At 37.6% G+C, this 22717-nt stretch overlaps 1 protein-coding gene across 1 annotated transcript; it reads left to right on the top strand.

Annotated features, from left to right (window-relative positions):
- Positions 1-15684: 15684 nt before the first annotated feature.
- On the top strand, positions 15685-18634 carry LOC147616938 (inorganic phosphate transporter 1-1-like). The gene is made up of 3 exons (XM_086776583.1): positions 15685-15807; positions 16115-17915; positions 18271-18634. Exon 2 carries the CDS (start codon positions 16226-16228, stop codon positions 17891-17893), a length of 1668 nt encoding a protein of 555 aa, XP_086632709.1. The 5' UTR covers positions 15685-15807; positions 16115-16225; the 3' UTR covers positions 17894-17915; positions 18271-18634.
- Positions 18635-22717: the final 4083 nt, after the last annotated feature.

Below are 22717 nucleotides of genomic sequence, written 5' to 3'. Positions count from 1 at the left end.
CATTTTGCAGAGATCTGAGCGAAACAAGAGCATACAAACACACCCCAATAGTCCACCTACCGTGCACACAAATTAGGAAGGGGGGAAACATGCAATGCCTACAAAGAGCAAAGAGAAGCAATCTGCACAACATCAACGAGCACTACAACAGGTGTATTCAAATCATAATCTTTTGTTCTTTATGTGCTTTTCACTTTTGCATATATTGTTTGCATGTTCACACACAGTTGGCTAGTTTAAGTTTTAAATTAGTTGTTACCATGTGGTGAGTGATTTCTAGATTCTTAGAGGACTTAGTAGAAGGTATTTCTATTTGAAGACGGTGTAGGATATATGCCAACAGAGTATGCCAAGTTCTTATGCTCTCGAAGTATATTAGTTATCCCTAGTGGTAGCTACCTCTTAGGTATGGGCTAGGTGCTACGATTAATAAAAAATTTACAAAAATCATGCCCTAACAAATATATACAAGTGAATCGAGACACGACGTGTCTACAGTCATGTGGAATGCTTGGTAGGACCTTGGGTTATCTTAGCACCTTGGGGCCGATGCCTTGGTTTTCATGCGGTGAACACTGACGTCTAAAAGATTAAGAAGAAGACCTTCAAGGACTCTATCGCCTTGATAGATGCTGGTAGGACTCTTGGGTACATTATGGGCCCTCGAGACCGATGCCCTCATCTTCATGGGGTACTCCTTATGTCAAAAAGAAAGAAAAGGGTCTGTCGCCCTTGAGATACTTAGCGGCCTTCGGATTCTCTTGGCGGAGGTCTCTTGGCCATTGCTTGGGTCTCATTGGGATGGAACCTTCCTCTTTATCATCTTTTGCACACACACACACACACACACACACACACACACACACAAAAAAAGAAAGAAAGATCCAATCACCATTGCTCATATTTAGGAGTAGGGTTGCCACTTAGGAATAACTTAAACACTTGTAGGACATTGAGACTGCGGTCATAACCTGCGGTGTACAAGCACACTTGCCTTTGCATAGCACTATCTACCACTTAGTCTCACTTTGACTAGTCTTTACTCACTTCTTTAAAACTCTAATCGGCCTTTCACTTACATGCTCACGTGTGAGATTGTCATTGCTGGTTTTTTTTCAATAAAAGGCTTTACTCGTCTGCCATTGTTTTTTTGCAGCTTTTGCTTCTACCGTGCACGAGGACGTCCGCGATTTAGGAAGGGGGGAATGTTCCACGGGAACACTCACGGGAACACGGATTATGGAAGGAGGCCGAAAGCAATTAATGCGAGAGAGCGGGATTGTAGCCATGGGAACATAAAGACGCACATAATTTTTCCATATTTTTGTGCGCCGAAGTGCAATATGTAAATCGTTTTAGGCCAATGTGGGTTCTAAGTGTATTAAGCAAGGCTCACTTATGGGGTTGTCCTCCCATGTATGAAAGAGGCCTAGGGTTAGGGTTAGTGACATCTCTACATTAAAGATATAGCTAAAGAAAAGGGACGTTTTTTGCCATTCTCATAAGCTAGAATAGTAGACCTTCAATCCCTTTGGGATGATCATCAAGTCTCAATTAATTTACAAAATAAGATGCTCCATTTGCTATTCAGAGATATGGGAGTTCCACGGGAACACTCACGGGAACACGGATTATGGAAGGAGGCCGGAAGCAATTAATGCAAAAGAGAGGGGGATTGTAGCCATGGGAACATAAAGACGTACATAATTTTTCCATATTTTTGTGCCGAAGTCCAATGTAAATCGATTTAGGCCAATGTGGGTTCTAAATGAGAGTTCTAAGTGTATTAAGCAAGGCTCACTTATGGGGTTGTCCTCCCATGTGTGAAAGAGGCCTAGGGTTAGGGTTAGTGACATCTCTACAAAAGAGATGTTAGCTAAAGAAAAGGGACGTTTTTTGCCATTCTCATAAGCTATTGAGTGAAGCTCTTGAGGTCTCAAGCTATGGCAACTCTCTAACTCTCTCTCTATTGTACTCTAATGAGCATCAAGCTCCAATGAGTATAGCTCCACATCATTATCTTAATCTGTTTTAGCATCATTGAAGTAGATTAATCTATGATTAGTTTAATGTTTCTTTCTTTCTCTTGTGTATGCTGCATGCTTGTAGTGAGTGTGTGTGTAGTCTCCATTGATGCAAGCTCTTGCCCACTTCATTGGAACAATGAGTTATTCATGGATAGACTCTCTCTATGAGCTTGTGGGTTTGTGAATGTTACATTCTATGCTTGCTTAAGCTTGTGGATTAGTAGATGCACGCTTATGGGTTTGCTGAAATTAGAGAAAGCTAAGATTTAATCCAATGTTTGAATGGGATTAAGAGAATGCTATGCATTGCTTGTTCTCTTGATTAGTGTAGTGGATTTAAGGGATTGAGAGATTGATTGAGGTGTTGAATGGTTGAATCATCAAGTGGTGGTTTGTGTATGTAAACTCTCCCTAATGGGATAAGCCTTCATGCACTAATCGGGTCGAGTCCTCGGATTGACATTGTGTTTCTTAACACATTATCATCGAGAGTCCAAAAAGAAGAGTATACAAAGACAAATTCTTCTCCTTTGGAACATGTTGCAGGTATATTAATATCAAACCTTTTTGACAGTTTTTATATCTTTTATATGTTAATATTAAGTCTAAAAAATCTATATATATATGCACATGTAATGGAGAGATCTTAGATGATGTTGTAAGGCATGGTCTACATGATTGCTTTTGGTGTTATACCTTTGAGCGTAATGTGTCTTCTTATGTTGCGATTAAAACTAATAATCTCAACAATGAGGTGACTTATGTACATCACTACATCATCCGTGTTCTTTTCACCAAAACCTATAAAGCCATGAAATTTGATAGAGATCATCTTTTACGTAATCAAATATTGCTACTAGAATTGTGCGAAGTTCTAGTTACCCCAAGTAGTTTTGTGGTGGCCGACCATGAAAAACTCATGTGTTTGCCATGGCATAAAGATGTAATTTTTTAGGTTTCATCAGCTATTAAGGATAAAAAAATATGGAGTGATATGATAAATTATGGACAAGATTGTTATTGTAAAAGTGTGATAAAGAATAAGGGCATTACAATTACTAGACAGTACATGAAATTGGTGATGCAAGCATAGATGAGATAAGATATGCAACACTTTTTGAATATTAGTAGTGAAAGCTTAGATGCACTCTAAGTAACATGCTATAAAATTGTATTTTACAATGGAGACCTATACAATATTGGCGATGATGTGGTAGTTAAGGTAGATGGAGAACAAACACCACAAGATAATTTAGGCCATTGGAAGGTGTGCATTACTTCTTTATTCTCTATGCAATATAATGGAGAGAGAATACTCTTCTTTGGTGGAGATTATTATAAGAAATGTGTGGTTGGAGATGGTGGTGAGATGAACACTTGCTTATAGATGCCATCATAGGAATTGTCTTGGATTTGATTGGGATAGCATTAGACCAATTTCTTCATTGTTACATAAGTTCTATTGTCTATCTTTGTGCTTAGAGTAAAAAGTAATTACATATGAGGTAAAGGATTTGTAACAACAAACTAGATTACTTAGATATGGATTAGTAGGAAATGTGCCACCTTGGTTGGAATCCCATTACATTGTTACAGTCCAAAAAAGTAATGAGAAAAATTGTAGTCTCGAATGTGCGGTGGTGAGAGAAGTAAACCATAGTGGAGAAGAAGTGAAGTTAGCATTATTGAAATGCGATGAAAGAAATGAAAAAATATGGAAGGTTCAAGTGTAAGAAAGATCATGGAGGCATTGGAGTTGTGTAACAAGAATTTTGGGGTGGACAATTTTAAAACGACAAAGAGTTCTTCACCAAGGCCAAGTGAGATTCCTATAACATGGTAGTCTTAAATTTTGTTTCCAGGTAAGAATCTTTATCACAACTATTTTTCATTTATAAGCTCTTTTTCTTAACATATCAAGCTAGCATCTCTCCAAGTCAAGTCAATCTCTACACTCATTCTTTGATAATAGGTTACTCTCTTTAATACTATGCATTCTTAAGTAAATTGCTGTTTTTTTATCTTTCTTAATTTGTAGTGCTTGTGCATGACAGTCTTTATGCACAAGAGTCGACTCTCTCATACATTAACTCTATTACAGAAACTCTTATGCATTATACATAAGATCTTACGCATAATGCATAAGATCTTATGCATTATGCATAAGAGATAAGGAAGAAGTGCTTATATGTATAAGATCTTTTACGTAAATTCTTAAACAATATGCACATCAAGTCTCTTGGTATTTGAAATATCTATCTTTTGCACTCATGAAGTTAGCCTCTCTTAAAGAAGTCTCTACACTCATCAATTCAGCCTCTCTTAAAGAAGTCTCCACACACACACACACACATATTGTCTACATATGTTAAGGTTTTTACATAATTTTATATGTATGATTTCAGCTATATATGGCAAGGATGTCATATGAAGTTCTAGAGAGATTGAAGGGGCTCTTTCATAGGCCACTTTTAAAGTGTTTCTAATTGTATCAACTCTTTCCTTCCTAGTTTACTAGCATGTCCAAATACCTTTCAAGACCATGTTCGAGAGCATTTGGGAGGCAATCAAGTTATTGAGCTATATAAAAATGGAAAGAGACATTCTATGCCTTATAGTCAAGTGTTAGATGGTGGGGTAGGGAAATCATGCCGTGCTGCTCTTGACCATTCCATTCCAAAAGGCAATTCAACGCTTCAAGATCTAGAGGGATTTCTAGAGTTTTCGAATGATATATATCTTGAATTCCTAGAATCTATTAAAAGAGGAAAGCATGATTCAAAAGTTTGCATCATTTACATTGATAAAGGATTCTTTAGTGCATCACATATAAATCCCATGTGCACTTTAGGATGGATGGGATTACTGGAACGGAAAAAAACTTGGTATTTTTGGGACCCAAATGTTTTTAACACTATGGCCATTTGGAAAAAATGTATGCAAGAAGGCAACCATACATTACCTCCCACACAATTCAGCTTTACAATTGAGGCAAGTTCACTTGTTTTCATTCCTCCAGGATGGCCACATGTTGTTTATACATTTGAGAAATCCTTAGGGATTGGTGGATCCATGTTCACTTATGAGAGTCTTCATAAAATCTCTAATCGATGGAATTGGTTACTGGATTTGTATCCTCAAGACAAAATACCCTTGTTTGAGGATATAAAGGGCATTCTTGGATGTTTACATGGCTTCTCCTCATTAGATCTTGACTCTGAGTTTTTAGTTTGTAATGCATTATTAGATGATTGGTTAACAAAAGATAATGAACAAATACACAATATTGTGGTACTTAGGAGAGGACACAAGCCAGGAAAGCGAAATACATTGAGACCCAAGCCTATAACCACATTTGGAAAGAAGCCACATGGCAACAAACATTGACAAGATCCTGAGCATGACCCTACAAAGAGAAAATGTTGTAGAAGAAATTTATCTTCATATTCATAATATGTGGCATATCGTTGGAAAGATCTTTTAGAGTAGTATCTAAATCCAGAATCTTCGACAAATTTGGAGTAAGTATGCTCAAGTTATGGCCAAAAAATATTAAAAAGTTGATTCCCAAAGTGTGATATTTTTCCCAAATTATCTAATATTGACTCATATGGATTTCTATTATCTCCTGTTTGTGGAATATGTTACAAGAGAAACCATGTAAACAAGTATTTTTATGCTCCATAAATCATAATAAAACTATTTTCTCAACTACTAGAGTATTTACGTTTATTTCATTGTTTAGAAAGTACTCTTTGTGGATGTTTTTCACTTTACTATATCTCTTATTTTCTTTAATTTACACTCATGAAAGTATTCTTTGTGTCTTCTAGATTTTTATTATGTTTAACAAAAAAAATGTATCCTTATTTTTTAAGATAATTATTTAACTACACTCCATTCTTTAATTTGCACTCAGGAAAGTTTGTCATTGTTCCTTATGGACTTCTCTTGTATTTCACTTATGCAAAATACCCTTTTTTTTATAATTATTCAACTACATAACACTCTTAAATTTGCACTTGTGAAAGTATGTCTTTTTGCCTTGAATTTTTTTTTTGTCATTGTGCCCTATGGACTTCGCTTGTGTTTCAATTAGGCAAAATATTTTTTTTTGGATAATTAATCAACGACATTACACCTTTAAATTTGCACTTGTGAAAGTATGTCTTTTTACCTCATAAACTTTTCTTGTTTTTCACATATGCAAAACTTTCCACTTCTTTGATTTGCACTCAAAAAAGTACATCTTGGTGCCTTATGGATTCCTCTTGTTTTTCACCTAAGAAAAAATTTGTATACTTTTACTTATGAAAGTATGTCTTTTTACCTTCTAGATTTTTCTTGTGTTTCACCCTAAAATTTACACTTGTGAAAGTTCATTTTTATGCCTTATGGACTTCTCTTGTGTTTCACTTAGGCAAAATAATTTTTTAAAAAAATAATTATTCAACTATATTACACCTTTAAATTCGCAGTTGTGAAAGTATGTACTTGTGTTTCGCTTATGCAAAACTTTCCACTTCTTTGATTTGCACTCAAGAAAGTACATCTTTGTACCTTATGGATTCCTCTTGTATTTCACTTAAAAAAAATTTTGTATAATTTTTTTGGGATAATTATTTTAACTACACCAATTCTTTAATTTGCACTTGTGAAAGTACGTCTTTGTGCCTTATGGATTTGTCTTGTGTTTTACTTAGGAAAAATTATGCCTTATGGATTTGTCTTGTGTTTCACTTAGAAAAAAATATACCTTATGGATTTGTCTTGTATTCTCTCAGGAAACATTATGTAAAATAATTTTTCGATAATTATTTAACTACACTCCATTCTCTTATTTGCACTCTTGAAGGTATGTCTTTGTGGCTTATGGATTTTTCTTGTGTTGCACTTAGAAAATTTTTGTATACTGATTTTTTGGATAATTATTTAACTACATTCCATCCTTTAATTTCTTAAAAAAACCTCTCAAATTGAAGAAAGAAGAAAAAACACTTCCTCAAAAATTTTAAGATTTAGTTATATTTAGATTTATTAGTCGGATGACCCGTTCTTCACCTGTCTCTGACCTCCAAATTCAAATTCAACCCCAACCTTTTGAACCTCCTCCTTCTCTTCCCGAACCTCCAAATTCATGCCACACGATTTGTAAAACTCTACTTTAAGATAATACATAGAGAAGGAAGAGAACCTCCAAATTAGTGCTACACTACAACTTTTTAAAACTCTTCCTTTTAAGATCATATATTGAAAAGTATTAAGAAAAACGTGTTCAAGGTTACAATTTCCTCTCATGAAAAAGATTGATGGAAGGCTCATGTAAGTTAAGTAAATATAATTTCCGGAACCCTTAGTAGGGCAGGGGCAGGCAACTTCCAGAATCAAAACATACTTTTCGGACAAATTAAAACACATCTCGACTTGTCACCTAGCAAAACTTGAATACAATTTAAAGCCCTCAGAGGAAGGGGCCCGGTTGCAGTTTAAAAAGTCGTTTTTATAATATGATCAGAGTTTGACCTCGAGCCCTAAATTCTTATAGTATGAATCTGAACGCACAGTAGCCTGTGATCAGGGCTTGCATAAAATGGATTGTTCTACTAATGAAAACGAAAGAAACCCTGTGATCAGTGGAGCATTAATCTACCGGAAATGGGGCCCTTAGTTCATGCTATTAATAAGATGCTTGGATGATCGTGCGCAAAATGCACACTATGATTCCTCCTCTTTTAGAACATATATAGCCCCACGGAGGAGGACGAATTTATGGGTTGGTCTCCCCCAAAAGGAGGCTGCAGAAATAAATGGGATAAAGACAAAACAGACTACAAAACTTGTAAGTTGTGACTGTGAACTAGACAGATACGATTCGGGTATCTGTGAGTTCACAACAGGTCTCCCCATAACCCCCTACTTTTGGAGGTGTAGGGTGCATTTGGTAGAAAAGCTTACATCCTGTCAGCTTTTAGAAAAGCTTACATACTGTCAGCTTACATCCTGTCAGTTTTTATTGGCTCAGAGGCCCTCAAGGCTCAGAGGAGCATCCTCCAGCCCAATGTTCATAGAGAATATTTTTCTTCTGAGATCTTAAAACTTGCTATTTTCAAATTTACAAGTTTGTTTTCAATATTTATAGTTATTTTCACTAAAATATAAGTAAAATGCTTGAAATTTTATCAATTTTAAAGTTTTCTTAAATTACAAAAATAAATTTCACAAGTGACATCATGAATTTTGCAGGTGCATTGTAAGGGTTTATAGGATTTCTGTGAACATTGCTCTAGCCTCTACAAACTTGCTATTACAAGTTTAGGACCCGGAATAGCAGGTTGAAGACCCTGATACTTTCAAAAGTAGAGGATTATGGCGGGGGCCTCTAAACCTTTCTAAAGTGACTTGGGGGGAAATGTAACCTTTCAAAAGAAGGGATTTGTCTTTCGCATTGAAAGGGAGTAATTGAAGACCTTGAGAGAAAAGGCACTTGTATGATTAATAACAAAATTATTATACATATATACATATGTGCATTGTAATTATATGTTATATATATTCATGATTTTAGTCATTTTTTAAGTTGAATGTGCTGGAAAATTATTGATTCTATTTTGAAATCTCTACTTAGTTCTTACTCAAATCTTTAAAAATAATTGTATTTATGTATGTTTGAAAAATTATAAAATATCATTGCAAGGTAACATTTGCAATAGTATTGAAGGACAAATTAAAAACTTTACCCTTCTTCAAGAAGAATGGGCTGCGCTTGCAAAAATAAATATTAGCTTCAATCCACCTCCCAACTTGGTTAGCACCCAATTTTAAATGCACATAAATTGAAAGATGTCGATAAATTGCCTATTGGACCCATCTCAAGATGTGACACACAGCCACAATACCCATGGAATTAGGCCTCTTTTATTTTCCAAACTTCATCGATATCATTCAAGGTAATAGTGGGAAGTACTCAAAAGATATTAAAATTTTCAACCATTAAAAAAATAAGGACAACTCCTCAATCTACCTCTAGAAAGTGCTAAAAAAAACAACCATTAAAAAAATAAGAACACCTCCTCAATCTATCCTCAAATTGTATACTACATATAAATAAAATAAATAATAAAGTCCCCAAGGTTGTAGCCTAGTGGATAAGACCTTGGACTTTCTACGGGAGGTCTTGGGTTCAAATCCCCTTGGGGACATCTTATACTAAGGGTGTGTTCGCATGCAAGTAAGCACATATGCAACAATTTGCACTCCTTAGGCCGTCATGGTTTGATCGTCATGGTGCTTGATTCCACCTTCCTCTTCGGCAATCCTCCGACAATAACAGTGTGCAATGCTTGCCCTTCAAGTTCACGCTCTGGATCAGGGACGATGATTGCCATGCACATAAAAGATCGTGACTCAACTTACCATGCCCAGTTGTGCCCAAAAAGCGATGCAAGGTGTTCACTCTAATCGACCGAGCAACTAACTTATGGGGTTTTTGTCTTGCGGCTTGTCCATTGCCTTTAACGTGGCCAATATTTTGGACTTTTGTGGTAATCAAGGATGTGTGAGGTTAGTATGGTGTGTGTGTAACCGGGTGTAATTCCGTGTGAGACTAAGAACGAAATAAGACCTCTTGGGAAAAAAAAATCCTTCAAATAAGGCAATAAATAAATCGTTAAAATAAGGCAATGAAGAATCTGAAAACGCTTTTTTATAGTTCTAACGTGTAAAAATACACTAAGTTGCGAATCAGTCATGTCCTGGTTCTCAGGTGTTGCATTCTACCACGTCATAACCCCTCTCTCTCTCTCTCACGACTTCAGACAAAATCATCTAAACCTTTTCTTAACAAAACGTGGCTTGATTCAAAGCCCTCTCGCTGATCAGTCACAGTCGTGTGTGCGTTTAAACGCGCACGATCATCCAAGTATCTTATTAACGTCAAGGGTCCCAGATTCAGTGAGTTTTGAGAAAAGAAGATGGTGTCTTCGTCTCAACCTCGTCGACTTTCATTGAAAGATGCTTAGAATGCACATCTACGCAAACTCTTCGAAGGTTTCTCTTAAGTACATACTTCGTATTCAGATTTCTAGTTTAAGAATTTATTTCCCTTCGAGTTCTGATCATGTTAATTACAAAACCCGTGACTGCTTAACTTAATCAACCGGCCCCTTTGAAAATTGAGCCCAAATGCAATAAGAAATGGAGCAAGTATTTTGTCCTCTCAAAGAGAAAAGACGTAGGGAAGAGTTCTAGGTTAGGCAGAACTTATCTTTTCCCAAACCCTGAGGGCCGGGGCCTAGCTGTTGGCTGGGTGCTTGGCTGGAAGGTGGTGGTGGATAATTATGCACTTTCTAAAATACTAGTGGACTAACCTGTGCTTCGCACGTATAAAATTCTCCGCTTGATATTTTTCAAATTTCTAGAGTTATGGGACCTTACCCCTCTTTCTAGAGTAATAGGAACCTATCCCTCGAACCTTCAAATTGCATCCCGAACCCCCAAATTCTTGCCACATGGCAGCTTCATATATATATATATATATATAGAGAGAGAGAGAGAGAGAGAGAGAGAGATAAAGATAGTGTCAATTAGATGGATGGCTCAAGTGGGCCAACCCGCCTACTATACATATATTATATATTCTATAATAAATATGCATTATAATTAATATATATATATATAAACATATACATACATCTATATAATATTATATTATATAAAGAGTATAATGTATAGATAAAAAATAAAAAATATTTTATATAATAAAACACACACCCACGCACGTGCGCATACACACACACACACATATATTATAAATATATATATATTTAAATAATAAATATATAAAGTATATATATATGTGTGTGTGTGTGTGTGTATTTAAATGCTCTCTCTCTCTCCCTCTCTATCTCTCTCTCTCTCTCTACTATAGATATATACACAGTATACTCTTTATATAATCTATATCTTTAAATATTATGTATTTATATACGTAGATAGTTTGGCAAGGGTTGATCTCATTGAGGATGAGATTGAACTGTAGCCTATCATTGATATTGATATTGGCTAAACTATTTTACATATTGTCTCATTCTCCTCACCTCACTTATTTTTTGTATATGTGGGTTTGCAAAAAAGCATTGATGTTTTTGTTAAAATTATGTGCTTTGGTAATCATGGGCAATTTTTGGAAGCAATGATGTACATTTACCAGCCTACACCAAAATCTCACTTTTTGTACTCTCTGTTTTGCGTCTAAATACGCGTCTAATTCTTAGTGTAGACGCACTAATAGACGCCCTTATACACGCGTAAATAGACGCGCTAATACACGCGTAAATAGACGTGCTATTAGACGCAGTGTTAGATTCTCAGTGTAGACACCCTAATAGACGCGTCAATACACGCGCAAATACACGCGTTATTAGATGCGCTGTTAGACGCGCCTGTAATTTCTCTATTCAAACAACGCCTATAAACGCGCCCGCTATTTTGCGCGTCTATCAAGCGCGTCTATAGTTGCTTTGTGTTGTTGTGTATGTGTGCTAGGGGGAACAAATGAGCAAATGAGAAACTCTCATATATGTGTGTGTAATATACTATATCTGTGTCTGTGTGCTCTCTCTCTCTCACACATGTGCACATAATGTAATATTATATGTGTGTGTATGTGTATGCACACATGTCTAAGTGTGTCTATTTGTTCTAGGATGATCAAATGAAAAACTCTCATGTGTGTGTGTGTGTGTGTGTATAATATAATATATGTGTGTGTATGTATATTTGTGTGTGTGTGTGGTGTGAGTGCTTATATATATTATGAGAATCTCTTTCAATGAGCAAATGACTTGATTGTGACAACTAATTGTGAGCCACAATGCATCTAGGCTTGTGGAAAAGAACGTTCCTTATATGAGACTAGTTCAATAAGCAAATGACTCATTAAAAAAATTCGCTTTCTTCTTTATGTGAACGGCTATCTCCTCTCACTAAGTGGGGCTCTCTTTTGTTTGCCACATGGCAGGTTACAAATAAATGATATATATATAGATATATAAATATATAGATATAGATATAGATGGTCCTTGAAGTGGGCTATCTACGCCTGATGATGCCACACTAGGATGAAATTTGTCAATTTAAATTATAAACCGTCCGTGGAGTCGTTTTCAACAAGGTCAACCCCTCGGCATACCACGTGGTCCCCAACAATTAAGGAATCGTTTCTTAGGTTTTCTGGGCCACATGTATAGAGGTTAGTATGGTGTGTGTGTAACCAGGTGTAATTCCATGTGTGACTAGGAACGAAATACGACCTCTTGGGGAAAAAAAAATCCTTCAAATAAGGCAATAAATAAATCGTTAAAATAAGGCAATGAAGAATCTCAAAACGTTTTTTTATAGTTCTAACGTGTGAAAATACACTAAGTTGCGAATCACTCATGTCCTGGTTCTCAGGTGTTGCATTCTACCACGTCATAACCCCTCTCACTCTCTCTCACGACTTCAGACAAAATCATCTAAACCTTTTCTTAACAAAACGTGGCTTGATCTCGCTGATCAGTCACAGTCGTGTGTGCGTTTAACCGCGCACGATCATCCAAGTATCTTATTGACGTCAAGGGTCCCAGATTCAGTGAGTTTTGAGAAAAGAAGATGGTGTCTTCGTCTCAACCTCGTCGACTTTCATTGAAAGATGCTTAGAATGCACATCTACGCAAACTCTTCCAAGGTTTCTCTTAAGTACATACTGTGTATTCAGATTTCTAGTTTAAGAATTTATTTCCCTTCGAGTTCTGATCATGACTGCTTAACTTAATCAACCGGCCCCTTTGAAAATTGAGCCCAAATGCAATAAGAAATGGAGCAAGTATTTTGTCCTCTCAAAGAGAAAAGACGTAGGGGAGAGTTCTAGGTTAGGCAGAACTTATCTTTTCCCAAACCCTGAGTGCCGGGGCCTCGCTGCTGGCTGGGTGCTTGGCTGGAAGGTGGTGGATAATTATGCACTTTCTAAAATATTAGTGGACTAACTTGTGTTTCACATGTATATAATTCCTCGGTTGATATTTTTCAAATTCCTAGAGTTATAGGACCTTACCCCTCTTCCTAGAGTAATAGGAACCTACCCTTCGAACCTCCAAATTGCATCCGGAACCCCTAAATTCTTGCCACATGGCAGCTTCATAAAACTCTTCATATATATATATATATATAGAGAGAGAGAGAGAGAGAGAGAGAGAAAGAGAGATAGTGTCATTAGATGGATGGGGCCCAACCCGCCTACTATACATATATTATATATTATCTATATAATAAATAAAAAAATATTTAAGATTTTAAAATAATAAAAATATTTAATTTTAATATTTATTTATTTATATAATAACTATATAAATATATTCTATGTTATATATGTATATATTCTATAATAAATATGCATTATAATTAATATGTATATATATATTAATTAATATGTATATATATATATAAACTTATATATATATACACATACATACATCTATATAATATTATATTATATAAAGAGAATAATGTATAGATATCTATATAGGGAAGAGAGAGTGAAAGAGAGAGTATTTAGTTATTTTTAAAAATAAAAAATATTTTATATAATAAAACACACACCCACGCACGTGCACACACACACACATATATTATAAATATATATGTATTTAAATAATAAACATATAAAGTATATATATATATGTGTGTGTGTGTGTGTGTATTTAAATGCTCTCTCTCTCTCTCTCTCTCTCTCTCTCTCTCTCTCTCTACTATAGATATATACACAGTATACTCTTTATATAATCTATATCTATAAATATTATGTATTTATATATATATATATATATCTGAATACATACACACACACACACACACACACATATGCATCTATATATTATAATATTTTATAGAGAGTATAATGTATATATATCTATATGAGAGAGAGAGAGAGAGAGAGAGAGAGAGAGAGAGAATATTGCATTGCATGCACACATACTTACATACATACACACACACACACACAAATACATGCACACACACACACACATATATACTAAAATACATGTATATATTGAAAGAGATAATAATTATATATATAGATAATTATTTATTTTTTTATTTTAAAAATTAATATATTTATCATAATAAAACAGACACACACATACACAAACACATTATATATATATATATATATATCGTATAGTTGTATACACATATACTCTTTATGGGTTAAAGCATGATAAGGTGGTACACTTTCTACTAGTTGCATTAGTTGTGCTACCACACTTGAAGACAACCAATATTAGTGAATTTAATATCACCATAAGATGTATTTAGCAATTGATCGAATGCCTTTCAAATATAATAAATGTGAAACAAGATTAAACAACCATGTTTTAATTCTCTAACTCTGCATAAAAGTGTTTCACAACCAGTTGTAAACCATTGTCCAGGACACACATTTTTAGTCCACCTTATCATGCTTTCACCCTTATATAATATAATATATATATGTGTATATTATACACACATACACATACATGAACGTGTTTGTGCATATACGAATGTATATGTGTGTGTGCGGGCATGTGATTTTTTTAATGTGCGCATTTTTATGTCTATGTGTGTTTATGTGCACACGCATATGTGTGTGAGAGTGTGCATGTTCACGTGAAAATGTGTGCCGACATGTGTATTTATGTATACATGTGTGCCTATCAATGTGTGTGCACATGTATTTGTGTATGTTAGCGTGTGTATGCATGTATATATATGTAAGCTCATATGCATGTATGTGTATGTACGAGGTTGAGTATTTGTCTGCATGTAAGTGTGCATATTTGTGTATGTGCACGTGCATACATGCGTGCACGCGTGTGTGTGTGTTTTTTTGTTTGCATGTATGTGTGTGTTTTTTTGTTTGCATGTGTGTGTATGTGGTGCGTTGTGTGCATGCACATGCATGTGTTTATGTTGGCACACATATAGATCTATTTATATATACAAATAATAATACATACCTATGTGTGTGTGTGTGTGTGTGTGTGTGTGCTCTCTCTCACACATGTGCACATAATATAATATTATATGTGTGTGTGTGTGGATGCACACATGTTTGAATTTATCTATGTGTGCTAGGGGGAACAAATGAGCAAATGAGAAACTCTCATATGTGTGTGTGTGCTCTCTCTCTCTCACACATGTGCACATAATATAATATTATATGTGTGTGTATATGTATGCACACATGTTTGAGTGTGTCTATTCGTGCTAGGATTTGACTTGATTGTGACGACTAATTATGAGCCACAATGCATCTACGCTTGTGAAAAAGAACGTTCCTTGTATGAGACTAGTTCAATAAGCAAATGACTCATTAAAAGAATTCTCTTTCTTCTTTATGTGAAGGGCTATCTCCTCTCTCTAAGTCTGGCTCTCTTTTGTTTGCCACATGAAAGGTTACAAATAAATGATATATATATAGATGGTCCTTGAAGTGGGCTGCGCCTCATGATGCCACACTAGGATGAAGTTTGCCAATTTAAATTATAAACCGTCCGTGGAGTCGTTTTCAACAAGGTCAACCCCCCGGCATACCCCGGTCCCCAACAATTAAGGATCGTTTCTTAGGTTTTCTGGGCCACAGTTTACTACTTGAGCGCCTTGGCGGCTATAAACTGAGCTGATTCTTCTAACTCTACCTCACTCACAATTCTCAAATTTCATAGCTCCTTGTGTCTAGGACGTACCACAAGTACAGCGGGTCTCTGTTATTTACTTAAGAGAACGTTGCACTTATAAGAGCATGATCAGTTGTCGTTCCACATTTCTTTTAATATTTGCTGTTTCTTTATCTGTTCTGCACGTCCACCAGTTTTCTTTAGGCTCAGGCCGATCATGCATGCATGTCCGTTTTCATTTGCATTCACCACATCTACGGCGTCGTCTCAATATCGTCCAGTCTAAATATTGTTTTTTTTTGTTTTTTTGGTTAATTTCCGTCGCCAAGTAAATCTGGTGATTTAATTGGATTAAAAATTCATGGGGTTTTCGGTGGTTGTTGGGACCAGGAGGAATGAGGCGAAGCTGAGAGATATAGTATCTCATTGCCGGAGTTGCTGCTGGTGGAGTGTTGCAGAGGAGTGCGACAACATCAAAAGAGTGCTGTTCCTGCAGTTGAGATGGCGGCGCAAGCAGGCGGTGCGCAGCTGCAAGTTCTGGCGGCGCTGGACAGGGCCAAGACGCAGGGCTTCCACTTCACGACCATCATCATCGCCGGCATGGGCTTCTTCACAGACGCCTATGATCTCATCTGCGTCTCCACCGTCACCAAGCTGCTGGGCCGGATATATTTCACGGACCCCGCGTCCGGAGTGCCAGGTACCCTCCCACCGGGCCTCAACGCCGCGGTGAACGGCATTGCGCTGCTCGGGGCTTTCTTCGGGCAGCTCTTCTTCGGCTGGCTGGGCGACAAGATGGGGCGCAAGAAGGTGTACGGCATCACGGCGGTGCTGATGGTGTGCAGCTCCATTGCGTCAGCGCTGTCTTTCGGCTCCAAGCCCCACGCCGTCATCACCACCCTCTGCTTCTTCCGCTTCTGGCTTGGCTTCGGCATTGGAGGGGACTATCCCCTCTCTGCCACCATCATGTCGGAGTACGCGAACACCAGCACCCGAGGGGCCTTCGTGGGCGCTGTCTTCGCCAACCAAGGCTTCGGGATCCTCGTCAGCGCAGCCGTGGCCATCATCGCCGCCTCCGGCCTCAGGAGCCGCTACCCTGCACCCCCCTTCGACGTCGACCCCGTGGCTTCTACCCCCTATGCCGCCGACTACGTTTGGAGGATTGTGTTCCTGTTCGGCAGCGTGCCCGCGCTTTTGACCTACTACTTCAGGGCGAAGATGCCGGAGACCGCCCGCTACACAGCTCTGGTGGCCGGCAATACCAAGCAAGCCGCCCAAGACATGGGCCATGTACTGCACACGCAGTTCGACACGGCAGCAGAGGCCGTGGCCCGATCTCGGATAGCTGCGGCGGGGCCACAATACACGCTGTTTTCCGACGAGTTCTGGCGGAGGCACGGCTTGCACCTGCTAGGCACCTCCTCCACATGGTTCCTGGCGGGCCTCCCCTGGTACACGCTCAACCTGTTCGAGAAGGACGCGCTGACTGCTGTGAATTGGCTGCCGGCGGCGTCCACCATGAGCGCCATCGACGAAGTGTATAAAATATGCAGAGCCCAGGCCCTCATCGCCATGTGCTCTATCATCCCCGGCTACTGGTGCACCATCTTCTTGATCGACCGCATTGGCCGGAAGCCCATCCAACTGCAGGGCTTCTTGATGATGGCCGTCTTCATGCTGGCCTTGGGCATCCCATACAACCACTGGAAGACCAAAAATCATGTGGGATTCATGATTATCTACGCCGTCACTTTGTTCTTCAACAACTTCGGGCCCAACACCACCACTTTCATCGTGCCCGCTGAGATCTTTCCCGCCCGGTTCCGCACCACGTGCCATGGCATCTCCGCTGCGGTGGGCAAGCTGGGAGCTGTGTTGGGGGCTTTCGGCTTCACATTCTCTGCCCAAGACCCCGACCCCAGGAAGGTGGACGCGGGCTACAAGCCCGGGATAGGGGTGAGCAAGACCCTCATCATGCTGGGGGCCATGTGTGTGCTGGGCTTCCTGCTCACCTTCCTCATCCCGGAGACAAAAGGTCGCTCCCTAGAGGAGATCTCCGGTGAGACTGCAGATCCCGGATCAGCTCCAGACGATTTACAGCGCAGGGTTGATTCAGGCAGGGTGAGCTCACTCAGACGAACCACGCCACTCGACAGTTCACCGGTTTGAAAAAAAAAGCAAAGCTCAGCAGGTAATAAACAGTTTATTTCAAATTATCACAACTGTACTCAAAGTAGAAGAAAAAAGATAACAATATTTTGCCACCATCAAAGGAGCCCGGCTTTTGGACAATAATATAAACTATTTAAATACGGTTCTTGCCCATTTCTAGCTGTTAAACTAGGGTTTGAACCCTAAAATGCCTTATATACCTTTGAAAACCAAGGGATTTTAGCATGTGTGAAGATGTAGAAATGAGACCTTGTTCCTCCTCATATTTGATTTTTTATTTTTTATTAATCTATTTCACAAAACACATGAATGTATTAAATTGTTCCAGTTATCATTTTCTTGTTGGCTTACTTCTTATCTTTGTTATCGCGCAGGGGTGCAGTAGGCTTAGCGACCATTCCGCTTGAAATCCTATTGATATTGCATGGTGCAGTAGGCTTAGCGGCCAGTTCCCTTAAAAGCCTGTTCATATTCTAGCTCTTGTTGGTTTCATAATGTCACCACAAACCTAATGAATCATGTCTATCAGAATTGTTAGCCATATATCATGTATGCATGCCCTCATATATTAGTAAATGTTGCATGGAGGTAAACCAAATAGTATTATGCATTTTGTGAAACCTTTCAAAGGACACTTGTGTTCAAATCAAACAAGTGTCAAACAAGTAGGGGATTTTAAGCATATTGTAAAAAAACAAATCTTCTTGGTTATGAGGATTTATTTCTATGTTGGTAGTTTCAATATCACATCGATCACCATGGAAGCTAGGTGCATGCAAAGTAAACAATTATCATATGTTCATGCAAAGAATGTAATATGTTTGTTTCAAAATTGACAAATTCCTTTACTTATATAATTAACGTCAAGCCTGTTAATATTCCAGCTCTTGTTAGTTTCATAATTTCACCACAAACCTAATGAATCATGTCTATCAGAATTGTTAGCCATATATCATGTATGCATACCCTCAAATATTAGTAAATGTTGCTCACTAGCCATTCTCTCATAGTCTGTCTCTGTCTTTGCTTCTCTTTTCTTTGCGTAGACAGAAGACTTACATCCATTTAGAATTCTTTCTGATTGCATTTGGGCTTAATTTTAAAAAGAGGCCGGTTGTTTAAGTCATGCAGTCACGCAATTTGTGTTGAAATCAAAGTTTTAATGTTCGTGGCTTTGTAAAGCTGCCCAAATGATATAATAAGTGACGAACCAAAAGATGTACTAACGGGGGGCGACCCCATGATTAAACATAATTGTTCGTGCATCTCTATGCGCATACAGTAAGTACTTTGTGCTTTTGTAATACACAGTATAAGTGTGTCAAATTTCTACTGAGTGTCCGGTGACGACCCTGTGCCCTGCGATACAAATTCACCAAGGCTTCGACACACCTGCGCTGGTCCGGAACAGCCACTTGTGAGCGCCATGGCCCAATCCAGTCGACAATACAAAGTTGACAAATTGAATGACAAAATTATCAACCCTAGAGGATGACAATGGATGACAATGGAGATCATCCTTAAAAAACAGGGTCTCCTTGAAATCGTAGACGGCACCTCCATGTGCCCACCAGCGCAGGAAAATCCTCCAACAGCAAGCAAACACCCAGTCAATTACTGAGTGGAAAGCCAAAGACCTCAATGCGAGGCTTGAGTTACTCCTACATATGGAGGATATACAAAAGCAAACAGTGAGAACAATGACCAGTGCAAGGGGAAATATGGACTCGACTCCAAGAGACTATGAACATAGGGATGTTGCAAGCCAGATTGTTAACCTGAAAAAGCTTGTAAACTCAACCATGCCTGATCACCAAGATGTCCCAAAATTCCTTGAGTCCTAGCGATTTTTGTTGGATGACACAATTCTCTCTGGTGTTGACCTGTCTCTGCAAGTGTGCAAGCAATGCTTCTCCTTGCTGCATTACCATCAACTTGGCAGCCTTTTATCACCCGGTTGCATAATTAACAGTACCTGAACTTATACCCGCCATACTACAAGAGAGCACACTTCGCAAGACTGTCAACCTCACTACCAGTAGTTCTACCTTGGCAATGTATGCTCCCCTACCCACAAACCTTTTAATAAGCAGTTCAGATCCTCTTCCAAAACTTATCATAAGTCATCACGACCTAGAACCTTTAACAAATATCCTTCAAAATTCAGCTTTAGATTAAATAAGCCATACTGTAAAATTTGTGCAAAACATGGCCATGCCACATTTGACTGCTGGCATAACAACAATGGGAAGTCCCATACATGCCATCATGCAAACTATGCTTCAGATTCAGCCCCATCTTCATCAGTTTCTACCCATTTGGGTTATTCTACTCCCAGCTCTAGTCATTCATATGATGAAGGCGGGTCCATTTAGCATTCTTGGCTTTACATGACTACGACATTAATTCCGAGGTACTTGACATAGGCGCGACATGTCAACTTACATCTCATAGGGAATGGCTACATCACCACAGGCCACTAAAATAGCTACTTTTAATATCCGATTCGACAATAATAGTTTCCAATCAGCTGCTGCTGAGGGCTTTGGTACTGTCAAAGTTGAACTTTCTGATGGCAACATCGTGGACATTGACAACATCTACTATGTTCCCATGCTAGCCAAGAATCTTATTTCGGTTAGCAATCTCACTCACCTGTCCTAAGCTTGGACGACTTTATTTACTTGGCCGTTCCCCTATTCTTCAAGAGGTTCACTCAGCTCTATGAGTGACTCCTTGAAAAAAAACCACTGCTCACCTAACCCGATTGGTTGAAATTCAAAAATACCTCTTGGAATTTGAGGTTGCCTTTAATTTTAAAGGATGATACTTGTATATTTTAGTTATAAATCCCAGCATTTCTATGATTTCAAATCTAGCCTAAGCATTGCCTTTAATTTTAAGAGAAAAAACATTTTTATCTAGCATTAGGCCTAACATATCATTTTGGAAGTTGTTTATCTTTTCTAGATTGACGTTGTGCACACTTCCTTCTGTTTTCCATGATTATTAATAGGGTGTCTTCACAATTCTAACTGACACTCACTCACATGTATATAGGCCATGTTTTCTTCCTATGCTTTGTGTCGATTGGTTAGTCATCCCAAGTTTGTAAGAGTATTTTCTCTATGGGCAAGCCTAGTTCCTTTGTGTGTGGTAAGGATGTGAAATCTAGTCCCAAATTAATAAAAAGAAATCAAGACTTTATAAAGGACAATGGAATGCAATGCACAAAGTATTGAATCTTGCATGCTCTTTGGAGGAGGTAAATTGTAATCCATATACGTGTAGGCTCATAAAGAAACATCATGAGTTGCAACTGACAAAGTACCCATATGACATTAGAAAGCTCTCACCTTGGAAGCGGCGGTTGGGACGCATTCCATGTCTACTTTTTGTAAGTATCAACGCTTATCTTGTATGTTTCATTTGATGTTATGTTATGTTTCGAAAAATCCATCAAAAATTCTGTCGAGGGAATCCAAATTCTTATCATGATTTTTTTTCCCGTAAAAAATTCAATCGATGGAAAAAAGTTTTGTTGATGAGAAAAAAAATCCGTCGTTGAGAATTCGGATTCTAGAATCCAAATTTTCGTCCACGGATTAAAATTTTTGTCGATGGAAATTTGGATTCCAAAATCCAAGTGGATTCTGGATTCGAAATTGTCATGGATGATTTTTTTCCATCGACAAAAAATTTACCGTTGACAAACTAAACTTTTTGTCCAATAAAAGTGTTTTTTTCTCATTATGGACCAAAATTTCTCTTTTTTGGATGGAAATTTCACTATCATGATCAAAATATTAGTTTTTTTTATTCTAGATTCCACTTTATCAAAACAAAGTGCATTCTAGAATCCAAATTTTCATTAATTTTTAAAATGACAACTGTTGTCATTTTCATGGTTCAAAATCTAATTGTTGTAAAGTAAAAATTGTGTTTCTGCAAAGAGTATAACTCTAAATTGAACTATTAGATCAAAATAAATTAAACTAATAAATTGTAGTACTCACTATCATCTAAAATTTGACCGTTTGGATTGTTGGTTTTTTATCTAAATCTAGAGAAATCGTTTCTTTCAATAAGCCTCTTCTATGGCCATGGAGTCCATATACCTTCTTATCTTAACATCAAATATATGCTCTAATTCAATGATTCGGATGAAGTTAGTTAAATTCTTGTAGAAGAAAAAGGATAATTTTATAATTCTAAGTAAAGAGTGTATTATAGATTACATAGACATGCGTGAATTATTTGTAGTTTTAAAGAATATTAGATCTCGTCATTGATCTTGTTTTTTTTCTTTTTTTTATTTGACATGAAAAGTGAAAAACATTTCACCTTTAAATTAGCAATATGTACATTCTTAAAAGAAGTTTGAAACTATGCTTATTTTGCAAAAGTTATAAAAATAGTTCTCTTTAATGTCTCCAAAAGATTGTAAAATTGATCAATATTTAGGACTAGTAAAAAATCAAGATAGCCCGTTTGCAAATGATTACTCACAACTCGTGAAAATTTTTAATAACTCGTTGTTTATGCATAAAGGCTATGCATAAGCCTAAACCCTAAGCCTACTTCATAAACCCTAAACCATAAAGGTTTATGCAAGAAGCCTATACATAGAGCTTGCACGAAGCCTATTCAAGCTCTATGCATAAGCTTCATGCAAGCTTGCAAGAAGCCTATGCAAGCTCTATTCATGAGCTTCTTGCATAAACTCTATACAAGCAAAGAAGCCTATACATCATGCTATATCTACCCACCTCCCCATCTCAGGGCATCTTGTATACAAGTAAAAAATGAAAAAAGAAAAGA

This window comes from Cibotium barometz, chromosome 37 (genome assembly GCF_041138505.1).
Source record: "Cibotium barometz isolate CiBa-2024 chromosome 37, ASM4113850v1, whole genome shotgun sequence".
Lineage (NCBI taxonomy): Eukaryota > Viridiplantae > Streptophyta > Polypodiopsida > Cyatheales > Cibotiaceae > Cibotium > Cibotium barometz.
The sequence above is the reverse complement of the archived record's forward strand: the minus strand, read 5'-3'. Positions and strand labels throughout refer to the sequence as shown.